At 33.0% G+C, this 21824-nt stretch overlaps 1 protein-coding gene across 1 annotated transcript; it reads left to right on the top strand.

Moving 5' to 3' along the window:
• Window positions 1-793: 793 nt before the first annotated feature.
• On the top strand, window positions 794-15343 carry LOC127718547 (ganglioside GM2 activator-like). Its single transcript, XM_052224616.1, has 4 exons — window positions 794-892; window positions 8671-8875; window positions 11823-12033; window positions 15193-15343. The coding sequence occupies exons 1-4, from the start codon at window positions 811-813 to the stop codon at window positions 15310-15312; spliced, it is 618 nt and encodes a 205-aa protein (XP_052080576.1). The 5' UTR covers window positions 794-810; the 3' UTR covers window positions 15313-15343.
• Window positions 15344-21824: the final 6481 nt, after the last annotated feature.

The following is a 21824-nucleotide window of genomic DNA, read 5'->3' as shown; positions in this document are numbered from 1 at the left end:
CACGATGAACGAACAATTAAAAATTTCATGTACGTTGATCTTTTTATCGATTTCACGAAACACGGTAAATAACGAACCTTTTTCACGACTGCACGTGAAATAAAAATGGCAAAACACGTTGCACGAAAATAACCCTTTACCACCCTCATCTAGAGACGAGACGAGATACCGACTAATCGATTCGTTTCGGTAAGAAGTAAATTGCCCTGAACACAAGTTTTCGATAAACTTACCGATCCAGGTATGGGTTCCACCATGTATAGAGGCTGTTTACCTTTTGTTTTACTAAGAGTCGACGACCGCCAATGTGTAATTTTCAATTCTCCGTGTGGAATTTTTAAGTTGTTAAATCGAAGTGTTTTTTTTTTTTAAATCTCAATTTTTTTTTCGAAATTTAGCGTAAACATAGTTTGGAGAGAAAGCCTTGAAATATTTATTTAAAAAAAAAAAGAATAAACAATACCATATCTAAGAAAGTTTAAATTCAGACTACATCGTTTGTTCATCGTTGAATACTACATAGTGACCTCTACACTGACATACAATTGTACTTAGCAATGTATTGTTTTGGTTGATCTCTCACTAAATTTGATCTCATTTCACTTTACAACATCATAGTTTATTTCAATTGTTGACATAACTAATAAATGATAATTAGAAGAAAATTTTCTAAAACAATGATTTTCGATTCGGGAACATGTCACGATCCAGACATTCGTCTGCAAAGATAAGGTGGAAATATATATATATATATATATAAGATCTGACTTCCTATCTCGACCAGACATTCGGATTGTACATTTACCAACCATGGCGGCGATATTGTTATGCTTGCTTTCTCTGATGATTTCAGTAAATGCTAAATATACTTCTTTGCAGTGGAGCAAATGTGGTAAGTTATTTATTCATTAGTGGGGCAGGAAAAGCTTACCCTTCAGAAGGGTCTGGATAAGGGGAGGGGGTGGGGTCCTTCGATCTGTATTCTTTTAAAGTTTTTGGTCATTTTTCTGTATTCTTTATATGTTTTGCCCATCATTCTCTATTCTTTATATTTAAGCACCCATTGTTTTCTATTCTTTATTTTTTTGCCCTGTTTTTCTCTATTCTTAACTTTTTTGCCCTTTATTCTGCACATTTTGCCCAGTATTCTCTATTCTGTATAACCAATCCAGGCCCTCCTACACGAGAACTTTGGTTCTTTGTAGTGGAATACATTAGGTTAGTTACTTATTCAAATGTGGAATAGGAACTGTCAATCCAGAACAGCGGAGTAAATGAGGGTGTGGATGGGGGTTTACAGAATAAAAAAATAACAGGCAAAAAATAAACTTGAAGAAAAGAGAAAAATGGACAAAAAAAAAGAATAGAGAATAATAATGAGGTGCTAAAATATAAAGAATAGAAGATAATGGGCAAAAAGTATAAAGAATAGAGAAAAATTGCCTTAAAAATTAAAGAATACAGAAATGGAGGACCCCCCATCCAGAACCTCGTAAATGTGATAAGATAAGTACTAATTCCATGGATTTAAATGTTTTGATCGCAAAACTAAAAGTCTTTTTTCTCTACTATATTGAATCTTTTTAATTTGCTTTGGTGTCTGACTGTAAAGAAGAAAAAAACTTTTCTTTTCACATCCACGCAATTTGATCTCTGGTGGACAGTTGTCTCATTGGCAATCATACCACATCTCCTTATTTTTGTACATGTATTTTGATTCCCTTTTCCCTTGCTCAGATCCTTTATTTTATTTGATGGTGTCGGTCCTTTTTGTTAACATTCCTTGTTTTGGTTGTAAGGTCGGTGCCTTTTTGTTTTCTCTAAACCTAGACTATTTAGTTTGACAAGGACATACTTTTTACCTTGATTGATCTGACGGGCCCAGTTCTACTTATATTGTTCTCCTTGTTTAATAAAAGCTCACCAAGGATTTGTTTTTACACAGCCGTATTTTTTTTAATTGAATGTCTCTTTTTGTGACCTTATTTCCGTTGTATAGATTGACTAATACACACACTTAAACCGAAATGATCTGGCAAACTCGAAATGAGAACCACTTGCTTCACAGTAGTACATTACGAGTAAAACTTACACAAAGTTGACTATCTGTAAAATGGCAACCTGGAAACAAGAACCACTTGCTTCACAGTTGCACATTACGAGTAAAAGTACATATAAAAGTTGGCAATCTGTAAAAAATGGCAACCTCGGGAAGCGAACTATATATATACATACTTTCTTCACAGTTGTACATTACGAGTAGAAGTACACATGAAAGTTAGAAATCTGTCAAAAAAAGGCAATCTCGAGATGAAAACCGCTTGCTTCACAAATGTACATTACCAGTAAAAGTACATATGAAAGTTTAAAATCAGACAAAACATATAGCACTCTTAGGAATTTGTTCTCCCGAAAAGAAAACAAAAGTTTTTATTGGCCATGGTGCACATTTGATTGACACATCCCCTTATAATCTACAACAAGTATTTGACAACAATCTCTTTGTTCAGTTATATATTCGGAGATGAATCCCATTATAGTTTATATTCTTGTGAAGGGGAGACAACCAATAACTTCCATGCTTAGGCCGTTAGTTTTCTCAATTGAATTGTTTCGTGTTTTTAGGTCGGGGCCTTTTGTAGCCACTATACCGTATGGGTTTTTCTCATTGTTGAAGGCCGTACGTATACGGTTGCCTATGATTGCTGACATCCACGTCATTTGAACTTGGGTGGATAGTTGTCTCATTGGCAATCATGCCACATCTCCTTATTTTTATATTAGTCAAATTATGGGTATGAGTAAGGGAATGCACATGTTATAACACGTGACAATCTGTAAGCAGATAATGAGTATATTTATAATTATGTTGTAAAACACAATTTTAAGTAAGTTTTTTTTCCAATCTGGCATTGTTTAAAAGTCTATACTCCGTTCCATGCTGTCAAATCTGTACATGTATAACCTGTATATACGCCTTGACATAATTGTAACATTATCTTAAATTAAGCAGCAAGATGTGATAATATAAGACATGAGATAGGACAGGATCTTGTCTTATTTTTCATATTATCTTATCATCATTTGTCGTACTTTTACACTAGTCTGACTTAGTTGTGAAGTGTTCACCGAAAAACATCTTTTGAGCATGCATGAGTTGCAATGTCCATATAAAAATAAGAAGATATGAAGATAAGAGACATTGCCAATGAGACAACTCTCCACCAGAGACCAAATGTCATAGAAGTTAACAACTATAGGTCAACGTACGGCCTTTAACAATGAGCAAAACCCATACCGCATATACAATGTATATGCTATATAAGGCCCCGAAATGAAAAATGTAAAACAATTCAAACGAGAAAACTAACGGTCTGATTTATGTACAAAAAAGAATGAACGAAAAACAAATATGATTTACAACAACAAACGACAACCACCGAATTACAGGATATTGTAATTTGTTTTTCCAATCTGGCCTTTTTTAAATGTCTATACTCCATTCCATGCCGTCAAATCTTTACATGTATAACCTGTATGCACCTTGACATAATTGTAACATTATCTAAAATTAAGCAGCAAAATGTTAAAATATAGGACATGAGATAGGACAGGATCTGCTTTTATTCTTCATATTATCTTATCATCATTTGTCGTACTTTTACACCAAGTCTGACTTAGTTGTGAAGTGCTCACTGAAAAACATCTTTTGAGCATTAGTTGCAATGTCCATATGAAAGTAAGAAGATGTGGTATGATTGTCAATGAGACAACTCATCACCAAAGACCAAATGCCATATAAGTTAATAACTATAGGTCACAGTACGGCCTTCAACAATGAGGAAAACCAATACCACATATATATACTATATAAGGCCCCGAAATGAAAAAAATGTACTATTCAAACAAGAAAACTAACGGGCTGATTTATGTATAAATCAATGAATGAAAAACAAACAAACGACAACCACCGAATAACAGGCTCCTGACTTTTTCTTATTGTGAGAAGCTAAAATCTTAATGGACCTAACAAGAAGATATAAACAAAGACAACACCTGGATTGTACCCGTTGACTTTGGATATCATCAGTAACAAGTTGTGGATTATTATCCGTTTATTGTTATATCATACATAAGTCTGTTGGTTTTCTCGTTTGAATTGTTTAACGTTTTGTCATGTCAGGGCCTTTATAGCTTACTACAGGGTACGGGATTTGTTCATTGTTGAAGGCCGTATGATGAACCACAGTTGCTTACATCCAAGTAAGTTTGTCTCTGGTGGATAGTGATACCATTGGCGATCACATCATAGATCTTTAATCTATACAACATTAGTATTTTTTAGTTACCCTTGGTCATTAGAAAAAAATGGAACTTATGATAAAAATTAAGTTATATAAGCTCATTGTTATCGATATTACAGACACCAAAAACCATTTCAATCTCTCGACATATCCATTCGGAACATTTTGAGTGGGATTTCTGAACACTTTCCGTAAAACTACAAGACAAACAAACCCTTCTTGTTTTTTAATGCTTTTTTATTCTAATCTAATTTCTATATTTGTTACGTTGCATTTTGTAATAAGTCAGCGAGTATTATATATATATATAATATAATCCCGGCCAGGGAAGAACAATAAATTTGCTTCCGCAAATTTACAGATCTAACATTGTTGGGCTGTTATTTAGACGAATTATATATATATATATATATATATGTAACACCCGACCACCGAAAGCTTTATTATTATAGAGCCTAGGTGGTCGAGTGGTCTAGCGCGTCGGGCATAGTGCAAGGCGATTTGGTGCCACGATTTCTCAGTAGCATGAGTTCGAATCCCGGCCAGGGAAGAACAAAAAATTTGCTTCCGCAAATTTACAGATCTAACATTGTTGGGCTGTTGTTTAGACGAATTATATATACAGAATGTATTTGCGGGAACCCCTGAGGGTTCACACATATACATTAATTGATGTTGTAGTCTTTCGGAATACCGGAAATGCCTACTATCTTTTCGGAATACATCTGTTCTTTTCTATGGCCACCTGCGTAATAGGTAATGAATTGATCTAATGAATATGTATTAGCGTCCAACAGTTGCTATAGAGATAAGTGTTCATCGAGACTGATTGATATCGTACATCAATAGCTAATTAAATTAGAGTCGCATATGTTAAGGTTTCTGAAATACAAGCTGTGTTCACATTGGAGATCAAGTAAATTTGAAGCGAAAAAAGTGACGGTCAATGGATAGGGCGTTTTTACGATTTTCAAACAGCCATTTTAGCGAAATTAAAAACGAGTAAGTCCATTTAAGCAGCAATTAAAATTCTACGTCCAGGAAGGATTGGAACAATCAAGGTGTTTCTAAAATTGTTCCTATTTTGATTAAAATAACAAAAACGGAATTATTATAGTCACATATTATTTAACTGGTAAAATATTGGAAAAAAAAAACAAATTAAAACAAAATGAAATTAAAGAAAAGAAAAACAAACTGAACCTTAAAGAATCGTTGAGTTGTGTAAAATGCAGATATAAGATGCTACAACAAACTTTTTATTTCTTAATATATTTTAGCGGTATATTGAATGACAATTCTGAAAGAATAAGTAAATGTTTGGGCTTGTTGTTTGTGATGTCGTATAACAGAAAAAAATATTATGCAATAGCAGTGGTGAAATACTAATACAGAGTCAGAAATAAAATAACGAATGTCCTTTATAGAGACTGAGTGATGATAGATACAGTCAGAGATAAGATAACGAATTTTTATTTATAGTAATTAAGGCTCTACATTTTTATCAAACTTAAATATAAATAAGGAAACAAAAGCAATAATTATAATAAATGACAACGCTATGAAATCAGGTAGTTAGTTTTCTCGTATGAGTTGTTTAACGTTGTCATTTCGGGGCCTTTTATAGCTTACTATGCGGCATGGGTTTTGCTCATTGTTGAAGGCCGTACTGTGACATATAGCTGTTAACTTCTACGTCACTTGGTCTCTAGTGGAGAGTTGTCTCATTGGAAAACATACTACATCTTCATTTTTCTACTTAAAGAAACCATACTTAATCTTATTTAAAAATACAAGTTAACTCTGGAAATTACGACGAAATTTAAAGGCAGCTTTTATGTGTGATAAATGCAGAAATTACACGTCACATCGAAACAGTTCATAAATGAATATGCGTTTGAGTCCTTAAAATAATTCTAAAGATATGAAAAGATTTACAGACACTGAGTGATTTTCTTTGGAGTTGAGGCGATAACTCACTATTTATTTAAAACTTATGGTCAATGAAATAAAACAAATTGAGGTTTGATATATTCCTCGATGTTTGACATTGAAAACTATCATAAATTACTACCGGTATGTGGTTTGCGAGGATAGATTAGCATTTGTCCAAAGACTTAAAATAACAGGAAGATGAGTATTATCTATTCATAATTCTTTTATGAAATTAGAGATGCGTATGTTAAATTTCTTTAGAAAAATGTGTGAGTTTTCCAAATGGCACGTGTGTCGACTTCCCTCTCCAAAACAAATAGTTATAAATGGCAAAGTGAATTCTTTTGTTTTCGGTATGTGAAACAACCCAACTCCCCCTCAAAATGAAATCAGATTAAAAGTTGAAGCAGCTGGTGCACAACTTCATGTCCCACCTAAAGAAGAATCAGTGCAAGTTTTTGGGAATTCCGTCAATTTGTTTTCAAGGAGTCGAGCCAATATGTAGTCAAAAGCGAATTTAGAGGGTCTAGTTGACAGAGGTCTAGAGCGTGTTTGGCGACAACTTAGTACAAAATTATTTTTCTTAAAATCAATATCCGTATAAAACGAAATGTTTGAGCAAACGGATTCAAGTATAAAGTTGAGGTTTCAAATTGTTTCTACTCTAAAAGTCTGTTTTGAGTTTGTTGCCTGGGGTATAAATAAATTGAGATCAAGCATATCTCGGATATGATAGACAAAGACCAAACCATATAAACCAGTGTAATTGATTTTCCAAAACGGTCTTAGTTCGGAATAATCAATTAACAAATATCGGAATATAGCTTAGGGTTTTGAACTATTTTCAAACTGGCTACAAACAAATAATCATGATTCATTTCATAAACTTCTTCAAAACAAAGACTGTTTTCACATTTACATTTCGACTTTAGCCAGGAAGCTACCTCTAATTTCCAAAATAGCACCCAGAATGGAACAAACAGTGGTTGCCTCTTATTTAGCATGTTGTACAATCTAATTTAAATATAGAAGAGATGTGTTTTCGTTATCCTCGTATGCTTATATGTACGAGCACGCGAGTTAAGATAGATCTAAATTTTAATCAGATTGCATGTTGCAATGTTACCTATCGGAAGAGAGAGGGATGCGAGAGAGAGGGATGCGAGAGAGAGAGAGAGAGAGAGAGAGAGAGAGAGAGAGAGAGAGAGAGAGAGAGAGAGAGAGAGAGAGATATTATTTCTTAAACAAGAAAATTATACCCCACATAGAATAGCATCCATATCAGTTTTTCTACATTTTATATTAAAAAAGGTAAAATTATGCTTCTTTATGTACCAATTATCTGATCGTTCATGCTAAACAGGCATTTAGGTTCACGATTACATTTCTTTGTTTAAAGAAAGCAACTTGTTTCAGCCTTGTATCACCATCACTGCTGGTGATCCGATGGATAAAATCTGTTGTAGAGTCGTCACTGGTTCTCTGAGCCTAGGCGATCGAGTGGTCTAGCGCGTCGGGCATAGTGCAAGGCGATTTGGTGCCACGATATCTCAGTAGCATGAGTTCGAATCCCGGCCAGGGAAGAACAAAAAATTTGCTTCCGCAAATTTACAGATCTAACATTGTTGGGCTGTAGTTTAGACGAATTATATATATATATTTTTTGGTCTTTTGAAAAATGTTGTTTGTGCTGTATTTAGACCCCTCTACCAAGAAATTTGTTTTGCATGCACACGTATATCATAGGTTTGAACGTTCTTTTCAATTTAGACTTGTATATATATATATCAGCAGGGTTTAAGGACATCAGTTCTTCGACCTGCTAGTCAAATGCGTTTTGTTAAAATATACTTTTTCACTCATTTGATCTTTTGGAAAATGTTGTTTGTGCTGTATTTAGACCCCTCTACCAAGAAATTTGTTTTGCATGCACACGTATAAAAATTGCGGTTTTTATCCAACGCAATCATAGGATAGAACGTTGTTTTCAATTTAGACTTGTATATATATATATATATATATATATATATGTATAATGCTAGGCGGTGTTGTCGTAGAAGTTAGAAATAAAAAGTACAGGTTCCAGCCCCGCTTGGGGAGGAAGTAAAGAAACAGATCTACTCTTACATCTTTAGGTTGATTTTCTAGGCACTTTATATAATGACTGATATATATATATATATATTAAAAAATCCAATGCAAGCCCATTTTTCTACAGATTTAATGGATTGGTCCAGGATTTCCAAAAAAGGGATCCCACAAAAAAAATGGTGGTTTAAAAAAAACCCAGAAAAACTTAAAAATAAGTTTATAATTCTTATATCGACTTTGAGCGTTTCTGATGAAGGTGAATTCAGAAAAGCGCTTCGGACGCATACAATTAACAAAGTGTTATTTGCATCTTTTATAAAAGTGTTATTAATGTTTTCAGGAGCTACTCTGAAATCGAACCCACCTCTAGCACTTGGAAGTGTAAGCGTAACCCCAGTACCAATAGTGATCCCAGGCGACATGACCTTATCAATCAACGGGAGTCTCACACGAAGTGTTTCCAGTTCTTCTCTGACAATCTCGTTAAAGAGGAAAACGTTCTTGTTGGATATCCCGATTCCGTGTATTTCGCATGTCGGTTCTTGGTTTGTATTTCTTATTTCTTCATAATTGACATTTTGTGAGAGAAAAAAAAGAGGCTGAAGATACCTTGAGTTACCCCTTGGTTTTTAAACTTGTTCTAATTTATAATACTTTTTGGGAAACTTCAAAAATTTTGGAAAGCAATATTTTTCCTAAAATAACTAACATATTTAATGGTTAAATTAACTGTTTTATAATCGAGTTTGGTTGGAATGACAAAAGCAGATGTTTTTTTTTTCGCATTTAAGAGGGTCTGGATGCAGTATACAGAATAGAGTATAATGGACAAAGACTTCAGAAAAATGGGCAAAAAATAAAAGAAATAGAGAAAAATAGGTAAAAAAAAAAACGAATAGAGAATAATGGATTGCTAAAATATAAAGAATATAGAGAATGATTGGCAAAATAAATAAAGAATAGAGAAAAATGACCTTACCATTATAGAATAAAGAAAGGAAAATCGGTCCAAATCCAAACCCTCTTTTGAAGAATATCTCAGAATACGAGATTTAAATAGGAATGGAAATATGGCGGCTGCAGTTTAAACGGCTGCGTAATAAACTTTTGTATAATACTTCACTTGTAGAAGAGCTGCACATATATAATATTATACTAGAGTGGATCAGAGTGAAATATCCCGGTTAATCATGCAAATTGAATGGTTACCTTAAGGTATAGAACCACTAGTTCAGGCCCATGTCGGAAAGAACATACAAGAAAGAAGTACATATTTTAAACAAAATAGTTCCTACGCATAGCTGTATCTTTGTCAATAGTGGGAATATTTGGGTAGTGCTAGTATCAAATGAAAGCTTGGGGACTTGGGGTCACTGTAGAACCCTTGTTGAAAGTTTTATTTGAATAATAAAGAAGTATAGGAAATTTTAATAGGAGGGCTCATTTGGCCTGTTGTTCAGATCAGAAGTTCCTGTTTTTGTACTATCAAACTTCCGGGAACCAGTACGCTCTAATATGCAATTAAAGGTATGTTGATTTTTTCAGCACAATTCAGCATAAGGTACAGTTTTGACATGAAATAACTGCCACTTTATTTGAACTTAAGATAAAGTAGCCATTTATGCTTGAAATTGCAGAATTTAACATAGAAAGCAATGGGGCTATAAATTAGTGGTTTTATACCTAAACAAGGGATATTAGCCCATATCTCCTATGAAGGAAAGCAATGATAAAATGGTAATTAGCGTTGAAATCTAAACACTTTAGTATAATTGTTATTCAGGCTTCACAAGGGATATTGGCTCCGTATTCCTTCTCGGTATCCTTTATCCCCATCTCCTGGCGACTCGGGAGATATAAAACACCGACAGGGAATATGACACCATATCCCCTGTGAAATCCCGAATAACCATGATTTAATACATAAACAGATGTGTAGTTATGTGGATTGTGTGTCTGTTTGTTTGTGTTTTTTAAAAGGTTTGTTATCTTCGGCTTATAGTTTTAAATTGATCCTTTGTTTTTTTGTCTTTCTTTAAAACACAACTTACCCGAAGGGTTGATTTGTATGAACATTTCGACTTCTTCCGTTCAAGCAGTAAAACCCTAGCTAAAGTGGGGCGTCGGTTTGACTGTACGGGATGTATAAATTCGCAGCCACTTTCGTTAAATTTAATACCTCGTGTAAGGTGAATGTCTCTGCACCTTAAACATGTGAAAGATTTCTTGCACCAACTCTCTGAGTGGTCCGTGTGGGTGTTGCAAGGCAAATTGCATACTCTTATCCAACATATCATTATTTTTCAGTAGCGGTGAAAATTTCCCGCCTTTTCTGTACATCCCAATTGAACACACCTTGTTATATTTGTCCTGAATATGCATGAAATAATTGCAACAGGACGATAAGCAATCAACAATCAATGTAATCAATCGGTTAACTTACAATTGAGACTCAGAAATTATGTGGTTCATAAGTGTTTCTCGTTTCTCGTATTTTATATAGATTCGACAATTGGTTTTCCTTTTTGAATTGTTTTACACTAGTCATTTTGTGTTGAACAAAATTGAGAATGGAAATGGGGAATGTGTCAAAGAGACAACAACCCGACCATAGAGCAGACAACAGCCGAAGGCCACCAATGGGTCTTCAATGCAGCGAGAAAATCCCGCACCCGGAGGCGTCCTTCGGCTGGCCCCTAAACAAATATGTATACTAGTTCATACTAAACTCCAAATTATACACAAGAAACTAAAATTAAAAATGAATGCAGATACAAGACTAACAGTACGCACAGTAAAACTCAGTTTAAGAGAAGTCCGAGTCCGATGTCAGAATAGGAAACAAAAGAAAAGAAAATAAATCAAATGACAATAATACATAAATAACAACAGACTACTAGCAGTTACTGACATGCCAGCTCCAGACCTCAATTAAACTGATTGAAAGATTATGTCTTCATCATATGAATATCAGGCACAATCCCTCCTGTTAGGGGTTTAGTATTATACCATCATAAAATATATGAGAAGAACATAACCCGTGTCATGAAGGCTTTTGACTTTTTACACATTGTGACTTGGATGAAGAGTTGTCACTCATGCCACATCTTCTTATTTCTATTATACCTTTTTTTCTATATAAGGTTAACAAAATAAATTAAAGTCCTATTTCCTGCCTCTCTACTTACAATAAATGTTCACCATTATGGACATTTTTGGTTAAACACTGTTTCTGTCCAAACATAGGTCCAGACATTATTGGTTATAAGCACTGCTTAAGTACACAACATTTCTCTATTTAGTCAATGTAAAATATCAAAACAAAAAATGGAAAAATCTCTACATACCAACCTTTTTTTCTTCCAGGGGACAGCAAACAAGCATACGGTTGCCTATAATTGATTACACCCACTTCATTTGAACTTTGGTGGATAGTTGTCTCATTGATAATCATACCACATGTCCTTATGTTTTGCTATGTTTGTATTACAGTACATACAAGGATATTTGTACCATGGTAGATGATATGGTCACCCAAAACTGGGCAGGAATTATGGGAGGAATAGGAACGCAGATTAAGGCCATGCTAGCCAAAAGTGGTGTCACATATAATGCATGTCCACAACCAGCTCAGGCTCTAAATATTAACAGCTACAGTCTCCACATTCCTGAAATGCCAAAGATTCTTTCTTGGTTTGCAGCGGTAATCATTCATTCTATTTATAGACCATTCTATTTTAACCAACAGCTACGACATCCACATTCAAGACATCAGCAATTATTATAATACAAGTTAAATATTATCTATAACAGCTATTATTGACATGCTCATTACTGTCTATAGGGAAAACGGTACTATTTATTCTGCCATAGGCGACAATACTAACATTTTCTAAATTTATCACTTTTTACAATAAAAACCTGGATAAAACAGTTATGTGTGGTGTTAGTACTTTATTATTCTGTTTTAAAAATTGAAGCCAAATAGTATCATGACCAATTTCCAACGGAGCTTGTTTATGTTATCCATGCCCACCGTCATTTTATACTAAATTATGAAATTTTGGAAGTCTTTTCGACTAATTCCCTAGAAAATATTTCAATAGGTTTCAAAATTTATATTGCAAATATACACACTGCAGTTATTCATAGATAATTAAAAAAATGTATTGTACCCTTACATCCAATCACAGCGCTCCTAAGTCGACTTCCTTCACCTGCCTTGGGTACAAAAGGCCAACCTAATGCTGGGAAAATGTAATAGTACCGTTTTCCCTATACTGTGACATGAAGATATAAAGAATTCTTATGACACCATTAATGCAATACTGGCTTATTGTGAAAACCTTGGCTATAATAAATACTTGTATGTCCCCATTACTTAAAGAAACATGGATCATTTTGTGTCCCCACCCCTACATGCTGGTTTACCTCTTTCTCTACTTCTTTCAAATAAGGCTTAATAAACAACCTGTATCCAATCATATCTTATCTTATTTAAAAAGAATAATAAACAGTTCCATTTAAACAGATAAAAATGACAGTTCCATTCAATTTGTATTCATTTTATCCAAAATTTACAACATAAGCACAAATTCAAGATTTTTCATACTAATCTCCATTCCATGCTTTAGTATATGCCATATTGTGGTTCAAAATTTCAGAGCTTGTTATAAAATTCATTATTCTGTCTTGAGATGATGAAAACAAAGATATTAGACACTTTAAGCATTAGTTATGGAAAATACTCAGCTTTAAAGTTGCCTTTGTTGCCTGTATTAATCTATGAAAAAGCTGAATTATGTCCCTTGGGAGTATTAATTTCCAACAAAAGTTCTTTCAAATAGTAGAAAATGAAAAATTATATATGCCTGATATAATAAAAGCTAGAAACTACAAAATGAAGCATTATTGAAATATTTGCTGCCTGAATTGCCAAGAATGTGAACAATTCTTTACACAGGAGAGTATAACTTCTATTTAAATTTAGCCTCAAGTGGGCCTCTTTTTTTCTTAGATGGACAATTTCAACACTAAAAATGCTTCTAGTATGACCAATTATTGCCTCACTCCATAAACAGTACAAACTTAACCAGACAAATTACCATTTTAATAGATTATGTCTACAGAAATACCCAAGTGATACATTTAGGGAATTACACAACAAAAAAGTCAAATATTTCAGTTAAAAATATTTGTCGCGACTTAAATTCTGGTGTTTCCAATTGAATTAATCATTGCGAAAGGTGAAAACAAATACAAAAGAACTATAGTTTGGTGCATTTCATACAATATAGTTAATATTGAAATCCTAGAATAAAGTTTTATATCAGTACCCATCAATTTGACTTATTATGATGACTCAGCACTTTTCTTAACACAATATTGTTCTCAGTGAAAAATTTCTATTCTTTGTGATAAAAATCAAATGTACTAATTAAAAGCTTCAAAATAGTATAATATAACTGAAGTCTGATTGATTTTGATTTCCCTGGCCATCTTCAGTATAGGGAAAACGGTACTATTTATTCTGCCATAGGCGACAATACTAACATTTTCTAAATTTATCACTTTTTATAACAAAAACCTGGATAAAACAGTTATGTGTGGTGTTAGTACTTTATTATTCTGTTTTAAAAATTGAAGCCAAATAGTATCATGACCAATTTCCAACGGATCTTGTTTATGTTATCCATGCCCACCGTCATTTTATACTAAATTTATGAAATTTTGGAAGTCTTTTCGAATAATTCCCTAGAAAATATTTCAATAGGTTTCAAAATTTATATTGCAAATATACACACTGCAGTTATTCATAGATAAATAAAAAAATGTATTGTACCCTTACATCCAATCACAGCGCTCCTAAGTCGACTTCCTTCACCTGCCTTGGGTACAAAAGGCCAACCTAATGCTGGGAAAATGTAATAGTACCGTTTTCCCTATAGCTATATAGAAAGTAAAAACGTTTTGGAAATTTTACATCCCGTCTTCAAATGGTAAACAGAAACAATTACAAACTATGAGGGGCCTGATGGGGGGGGGGGGGGGGGGGGGGGGGGGGTCTCATCACGATTCACGAGTTGATTTTTTTGTCAATCACGATTCACAGAAAATAAATTTCCATGATCACGGATCACGAAAATATAAAAAAAAAAATCTGTAGAAAAACGGATCACGATAGCGAAAATGCGCCGATCACGAAGAACGAAAATAACCCATCAGGCCCCTCAACTATAGGAACTATATTTCATGTTTTATAATTATAATTAAATCCCGAGTGTTTAGTTCAAACCTTGAGTAATCAGTACTTAAGCGCTTTTAGTTTCATGAATTTGAAAATCCAAATTCAAATTCAAATAATTTTATTGGTGTAAAATCCAAATATTGGATTGTATAACTAAAACAAACATTACAATATTAAAAAAACATTCAAAATTCAGAGTCAACATTCATGTTATATAAGTTAATCATATATTTAAATTTTTAGAGGATCTGATACTTTTGAAAATTTGATTGATATAAAAATACAAATTCTGAAAGAGATTGTTATATATGCATATATAAGATATAACAAAACAAATATATATGTAGTCCACTTCATTTGAACTTTGGTGGATACATGTAGTTGTCTCACTGGCAATATTGCCACATCTCATTACCTTTATAATAAAGACAAAATTTAAAAAAAAATCACTAAGTATTACATTATTCTAGTTTTTCTTGTCAGCTAGGCTATTTCAAAGTACATATAAATCATTAACCCCTGAATAATACATTACACGAGGATATTGATTTCAATTTATCCAAAATAGAAAAAGCTGGAATTAATTCACTTTGGGTTTTTATTATTCTATTACAGGGTGACTATCATGCACATATCGAAGTGAACGAGAATTCTTCAGGGGAACAGATTCTGTGTCTTGATGCTGATTTGACCGTTGATCATGCGTGCTCCGGATTTGGATGTATATTTGGATAATAAACTAAAATAAAGGTTATTGATAACTAAATTTTGTTTATTTCTTTTTACTTAGTATAAGTGTTTGATGATCTCACTTTTAAAATTTATATGAATAAAATAAAAGGTGCGATATACGTCGACGATACACGTGAAATCCAACAACACCAATAAATGAGGGTCTGGGGGGCCTCCATTTTTGTACTGTTATATTTTTTGCCCATTATTCTCTATTCTTCATACTTTTTGCCCATCATTCTCTATTCTTCATACTTTTTGCCCATCATTCTCTATTCTTCATACTTTTTGCCCATCATTCTCTATTCTTCATACTTTTTGCCCATCATTCTCTGTTCTTCATACTTTTTGCCCATTATTCTCTGTTCTTTTTTTAGCACCTCAATATTCTCTACTCTTTATTTTTTGTCCATTTTTCACTATTCTGTAAACCCCAATCCACACCTTCGTAAGAGAGGCGATAGAAACAAAAGAGATGGTCAAACTCATGTCAAAAACGAACTGACAATGCCATTTCAAAACACCAAACACTACCAATAGGACAGACAACAACCTACAAAACACAACGTGGAAAACTAAAGACTAAGCAACACGAACCCCACAATAACCTAAAGAATTCCACATACAGTTTATAACAAGAGACGGATATCACTCTGTATTAACCATAGTGCTCCAGCCTCGTCGATTACGTTTACTTAGTGGATTTAGGATGTAGTTATATATTACGACATAGAATGTCGTTATTTCCAAAAAGGATGTAGTTATCATGGTTATTACCACAGGCACTTGTCTCAGAAAAAAAAATCCAATATACCTTAATGTTATATTAAGGTATATAGGATTTTTTTTCTGAGACAAGTGCCTGTGGTTAAACAACTTTTATACAAAAAAATAAATAATATTATTTAATTATTTTTTTCAAAATAAAATTTGAATAAAATAGCACAATGATGAGAAAGTTGACATGAAACCATTAGCATCGACCCTAATATATAATATTAGTTATCCCGGCGAAGTGATGTAAAAAAAGTATTTCTTAAACATTTTTATCACAATTATGTTGTAATCTTTTTTTGCTCTAGTTTTACACTTCATTCTTAGCATATGTAATCATAACTAAACTGAACTCAAAACTTTTATAACTAACTACAGGGAGATATCGGGATTTTGTTTTTCCATATATACTTTCTTTGCTGAATTGTTTCTTTTTGTTTTATATATTATGATTTTTTGGCTAAAGTAAACCACAATATGAGTGCTTAAAAAAAGACTGCCTTCGAATGATACTTAACATATAATATTTTTTGTTAAAATAGAACAGCACAAGGAGAAATCTTTTAAACAAGGCTCATATTTTGAACGAAATTTGCAAAAATTGAATGACTTAGATAAATACGAATTATCGACTGAGAAGCATGTTTTGTAGTGTTTGAACGCAGCCAATACTGATTAATTCAAAGTCAATATATATATATAGGATATGTAATAACACCCCATAATATAAACTTTTAACAAACGGGAATGAAGCCCGGTGACCCGAAATGGTAAGTAAAAGTTGAACATTATTATGTATTTATTTGTGTATTTATCACATGGAAACCAGAAAAAAAAATGATTTTTTCCAACAATCAAATGACTAAGCTTCGGACCTTTATAAATGAAAACAACAAAAATCATTTGGTAGTCCAAAACATTCAATTGAAATTTTAATAAATTCCAAAAAGCGTTTCACTATATACATGATATATATATCATTCAATTTGAAAAAAGAACAGTTTTCTATTTTTCATGTGTTTCACATTTATTTTTTTCCAACGATCAAGATTATCAAGGTAGGACTAATGGAGAAATGCCTTTACAAAGGCATGTCTAATTTGATAATTTTGCATACAATTTTGGCTCGTTGAATTTATAACTGAAAAAAATAAAAGAAAAATGCATTTATCTCTTTAATAGATATAAGAAGATGTGGTATGAGTGCCAATGAGACAACTCTCCATCAAAGTCAAAATTTACAAAAGTAAACCATTATAGGTCAAAGTACGGTCTTCAACACGGAGCCTTGGCTCACAACGAACAGCAAGCTATAAAGGGCCCCAAAAAATTACTAGTGTAAAACCATTCAAACGGGAAAAATTATTTTTGAAATATTTCTGATTAAATTCTTTCAAAATAGGTGAACACTTGTATAGCACAACTATTGTTTATTACTTATGTTTTGCTATCTGTTATACCGTTATTATAGAGTTAGATGCTGTTCTGCATTGTATTATATGTTCTTCATGTACCTTTATCTTAAAATTATGAAGATGTGGTATGATTGCCAGTGAAACAACTCTCCACAATAGACCAAATGACACAGAAATTAACAATAATAGGCGACATACGGTCTTCAACAATGAGCAAAGCCCATACCGCATAGTCAGTTATAAAAGGCCCAGAAATGACAAATGTAAAACAAATCAAACGAGAAAAGTAACGGCTTAATTTAAGTACAAAATAATGAACGAAAAACAAATATGTAACAAAGCAACAAACGACAACCACTGAATTACAGGTTCCTGATGTAAGATCGTCACAAAACGCCGGACGGATTGAACAGCAACATTTCTTGATAAACAAAGAAGTTATGAAATAACTGCAAGCTAATAATGGAAACTGTGTAATTGCAGTCGCGAACACTCAAAGTTCTATGTTTCAATTTTAGACGTTACCGGTTATCATATGAGGGTTTGGATGTGGGTCTTCAAATATTTATCTTAAATTCCTGTTATTCTTGTTGCCCATTATTTCCATTCTTTTATATGTTAGCTCCCTTTAAAATTTCTATCCTTTATGATAATTTCAAGGCATTTTTCTGTATTATGTAAAACCGCATTCGACAGACCTTCAAATAATAGAAATTGTTGTTCTCAATCAAAATTAATCATTAAGCTGAATGGTCAAGTGATTCGATCAGCGTGGCTCGTGAGTTGGGTCTTTTTTTTAATTAAGTTTGCTTGGGGTATGATTAGATAAATCTGTCAGCTTCAATTGTGTCGATTTCTTTGACTCCGATATATATCTAAGATTACTGAAAACTACCGCAAAGGGAATTTCCAGTTAGGGAAGGGAAATGTTTCCCTACTTGAAATCTTGAATTTGCAAAAGGTATGAATCAATGACGGCAACAAGACGACACAAGTCGATGTTTAGTAATTATAAAGGACAACTATTTTTTTTCTTTTTTTATAGGTTGTCTCAATGTCAGCTACGCCAATGATTTGATAAGCTGGGACATAAATTATATAGTTCCAGGATACACGAAGAAGGCCGAGCATTTTCATATAAATTATTCAGTAGCAATATGGATTGTTCCGAATTAGGGTCTGCTTTCCCTTTCAAATTCTTCTAATCTATGAATAGTTCACAGATCAATGGTGAAGCGCACCCAGTGCATGGAGCCTTTTTTGCAGCTGGTTTTAAAAAATTCGGATTTTCGGGTTTTCTCTTTCTTTTAAAATCTATTCAAATTTTTTGAGTAGGTTGGAGTTATAGTAATTCCCTTATCATTTTTGATATCCCTTTAATGTTTGTACAACGGAAATAAGTTTCCAATTTTCAATAAATCTGGTATCTAACAGAATTGAAAGCAAACATTCAAAAGGTGTTCTAAATATACATTTTTGTAGTAGAGTAGAAAGAATGGAATATTTTTTTAATTAGGGCCCCTGGAGGGCATATAGCATACACACAATATCATTATAAACAATAACATGTGTAATGCAATCTAGACGATAGATATGTAACATGTGCAATGCAGTCTAGACAATAGATATGTAACATGTGTAATGCAATCTAGACAATAGATATGTAACATGTGCAATGCAATCTAGACAATAGATATGTAACATGTGTAATGCAATCTAGACAATAGATATGTAACATGTGCAATGCAATCTAGACAATAGATATGTAACATGTGCAATGCAGTCTAGACAATAGATATGTAACATGTGTAATGCAATCTAGACAATAGATATGTAACATGTGCAATGCAGTCTAGACAATAGATATGTAACATGTGCAATTCAGTCTAGACAATAGATATGTAACATGTGTAATAAAAAACAATATGAAACACTGTCACATAAAAATATAATAACATATTATAATTCAATTAATAATATGTTTACATTGACTCAAGTGCACCAGGTATTTTGATTATTAAATAAACAGGAGGCTTATAAGTAGTTTGTGTCCTATGGAGAAATCTCTAAAAAAAAAAAAAAAAACAAAAAAAACCCTCACATTTAATTATAAGGTATATCGCAAATAACATTTAATAAAGGATATATATTATGACTAATCTGCAGTAAGCACCAAAAGTCAGTGCTAAAAGTCCCTATATATACTTGTACTTAATGCAGATGAGTCAAACTCCAAAAAAAAAAGTAGTAGCGACTCGCATCCATGCCTGAATAAAATTGTCTGCAGTTAAACAGTAGAGAAGTCCTCAGTTTTGTTTGTAGTGAGTTTGAAACAACTATCGTTATTTCTTTAGTTGAAATTTCTTGGTGAATATATTTATCTTTACAAATCTTCATGGATAATATGGTTAGCTTCCTTTTCAACTAATTTTAAAAATTTACAAAATGATTTAGTGTCAAAAGTAGCCCCAATGTTAGATTTTCTTTTGTTAGATCCCCAAAATTTTTCATGATTCCATCATGGCCTCGATTTCATTGCGTTCTCTGGGGATTGGAAAACTTCTGGCACTTCTTCAATAAACGGGAAAGTGTTCCTTTTTTTTTAGAAGGCTATAAAAAAGTACAGAATCTGCATGATTTATACCCTTTGATTCTATGGTTAGAGTGCAACTTCTATTCTACATTGGTTCCGAAATGAGGAGGTGGTGTTTTTCTTGAAGAGTTTACGGATTGTTGGGGTACGGTCAGATGGACGACCGTTTTGTTACCATTTAAAGAATGCATTGTTTTCTTTACAATTGCTTGAAAGATCATTCTCAGACATAATCTGTAATTTCTTGTTCTTTATTTCCTTTTAGGAAGCAACTCAGTCATATCTTTAGTTATAAAATTGAGAATAGAAATGAGGAATGTGTTAATGAGACTACAACCCGATCAAAGAGCAGAAAACAGCCGCAGCCCACCAAAGGATCTTCAACACAGCGAGAAAATCCCGCAACTGTCCCCTAAACAAAAATGTGTACTAGTTCAGTGAAAATGGACGTCATACTAAACTCCAAAACTTATAAATGGACTAAGATTAAAAAAACATACAAGACTAACAAAGGCCATGCAGAGGCTCCTGACTTGGGACAGGCGCAAAATGCGGCGGGGTTAATAGATTTAAGAAGATGTGGTATGAGTGCCAATGAGACAACTCTCCATCCAAGTCCATTTATAAAAGTAAAAGTAAACCATTATAGGTCAAAGTACGGTCTTCAACACGGAGCCTTGGCTCACAACGAACAGCAAGCTCTAAAGGGTTTCTTTTCAATTGTTATGCAAATATCTAAGCTTACAAGAATAAAGTTATTCTCCAATAATACGAAAATTACACATGTTACATGATAATAAATAATGTATTTACAATTATATTTTAAGAAAGTGAAACATCATTTAATTTCAATTATAATAATAATTTAATGGCAGTGGCTATTTTGCCGGCTCTGATTAAAATATCTTAATTCAAGCCGGCAAAATAGCATATTTCTATAGAAATGGCTATTTTACCGGCACCAGCAATATATAGTCCAAATAATTATGACGTCTTGGAAGGCTATTTTAAATTTTTGCTTTGACGCCTTCCTGTGTCGATGTAAGGCGGCAAAGAAAAAAATATAATAGCCTTTCAAGATGTCATAATTATTTGGACTACAGCAATATAGTGAATGTGTTGCCGGCGCTTGAAAAATAGAAAATATGTTATTTTGCTGGCATTTATAGTTGAGTGGAAGTCAAGTTAAAAACTATTGTGTTTATACATTGCATTTATTAATTCAAATAACTGACTATTATTTCAAAAGCAAGTTTAATTTAAACTTTTTTGATTTTTGAAGCTATGTGACTTTGTTATATTGTATAATGTTTTCTCTAATTCCTTGTCAATTTATCCCTTTCTGCACCCATTGTATAAAAAAATTTAATCAACGTGTTGTTCGTTTGAATTCAGTTCTTCATTGGTTAAAATCCGATTATGACGTCAAATTTACTTGCTTTGCTCTGAATTTCCTATTGTGACGGCGTGAAAAAAAGGCGACCATGCCTGATGACGTCACATAGAAAGAAAAAGACGGAATAAGTTTGCCTGCATACTGTTTGAAAATCATTAGAGAAACAGATTCCACCACCAAATCTCGTGTAATACGATATTTATCCACTCTCGACAGTTGAATTTTAAATATTTAAAACGCTCGGCGAGCTTCGCGTTTTAAATCTGAAAATTTAACTGTCTCGAGGGAATAAATATCGTAGCACACTCGATGCAGTGGTAGAATCTATATTTATCAA

This window comes from Mytilus californianus, unplaced genomic scaffold, assembly GCF_021869535.1.
Source record: "Mytilus californianus isolate M0D057914Y unplaced genomic scaffold, xbMytCali1.0.p SCAF_10, whole genome shotgun sequence".
Classification (NCBI taxonomy): Eukaryota; Metazoa; Mollusca; class Bivalvia; order Mytilida; family Mytilidae; genus Mytilus; species Mytilus californianus.
Note: the sequence above shows the minus strand (reverse complement) of the source record. Positions and strands in the feature narration are given on the sequence as shown.

Coding starts and splice junctions, on each gene's coding strand:
- LOC127718547 (XM_052224616.1), top strand. CDS start 811: ATGGCGGCGATATTGTTATGCTTGCTTTCTCTGATGATTTCAGTAAAT. Junction 8,876..11,822: donor ATTTCGCATGTCGGTTCTTG/GTTTGTATTTCT, acceptor TTTGTATTACAG/TACATACAAGGATATTTGTA. Junction 12,034..15,192: donor TTCTTTCTTGGTTTGCAGCG/GTAATCATTCAT, acceptor ATTCTATTACAG/GGTGACTATCATGCACATAT.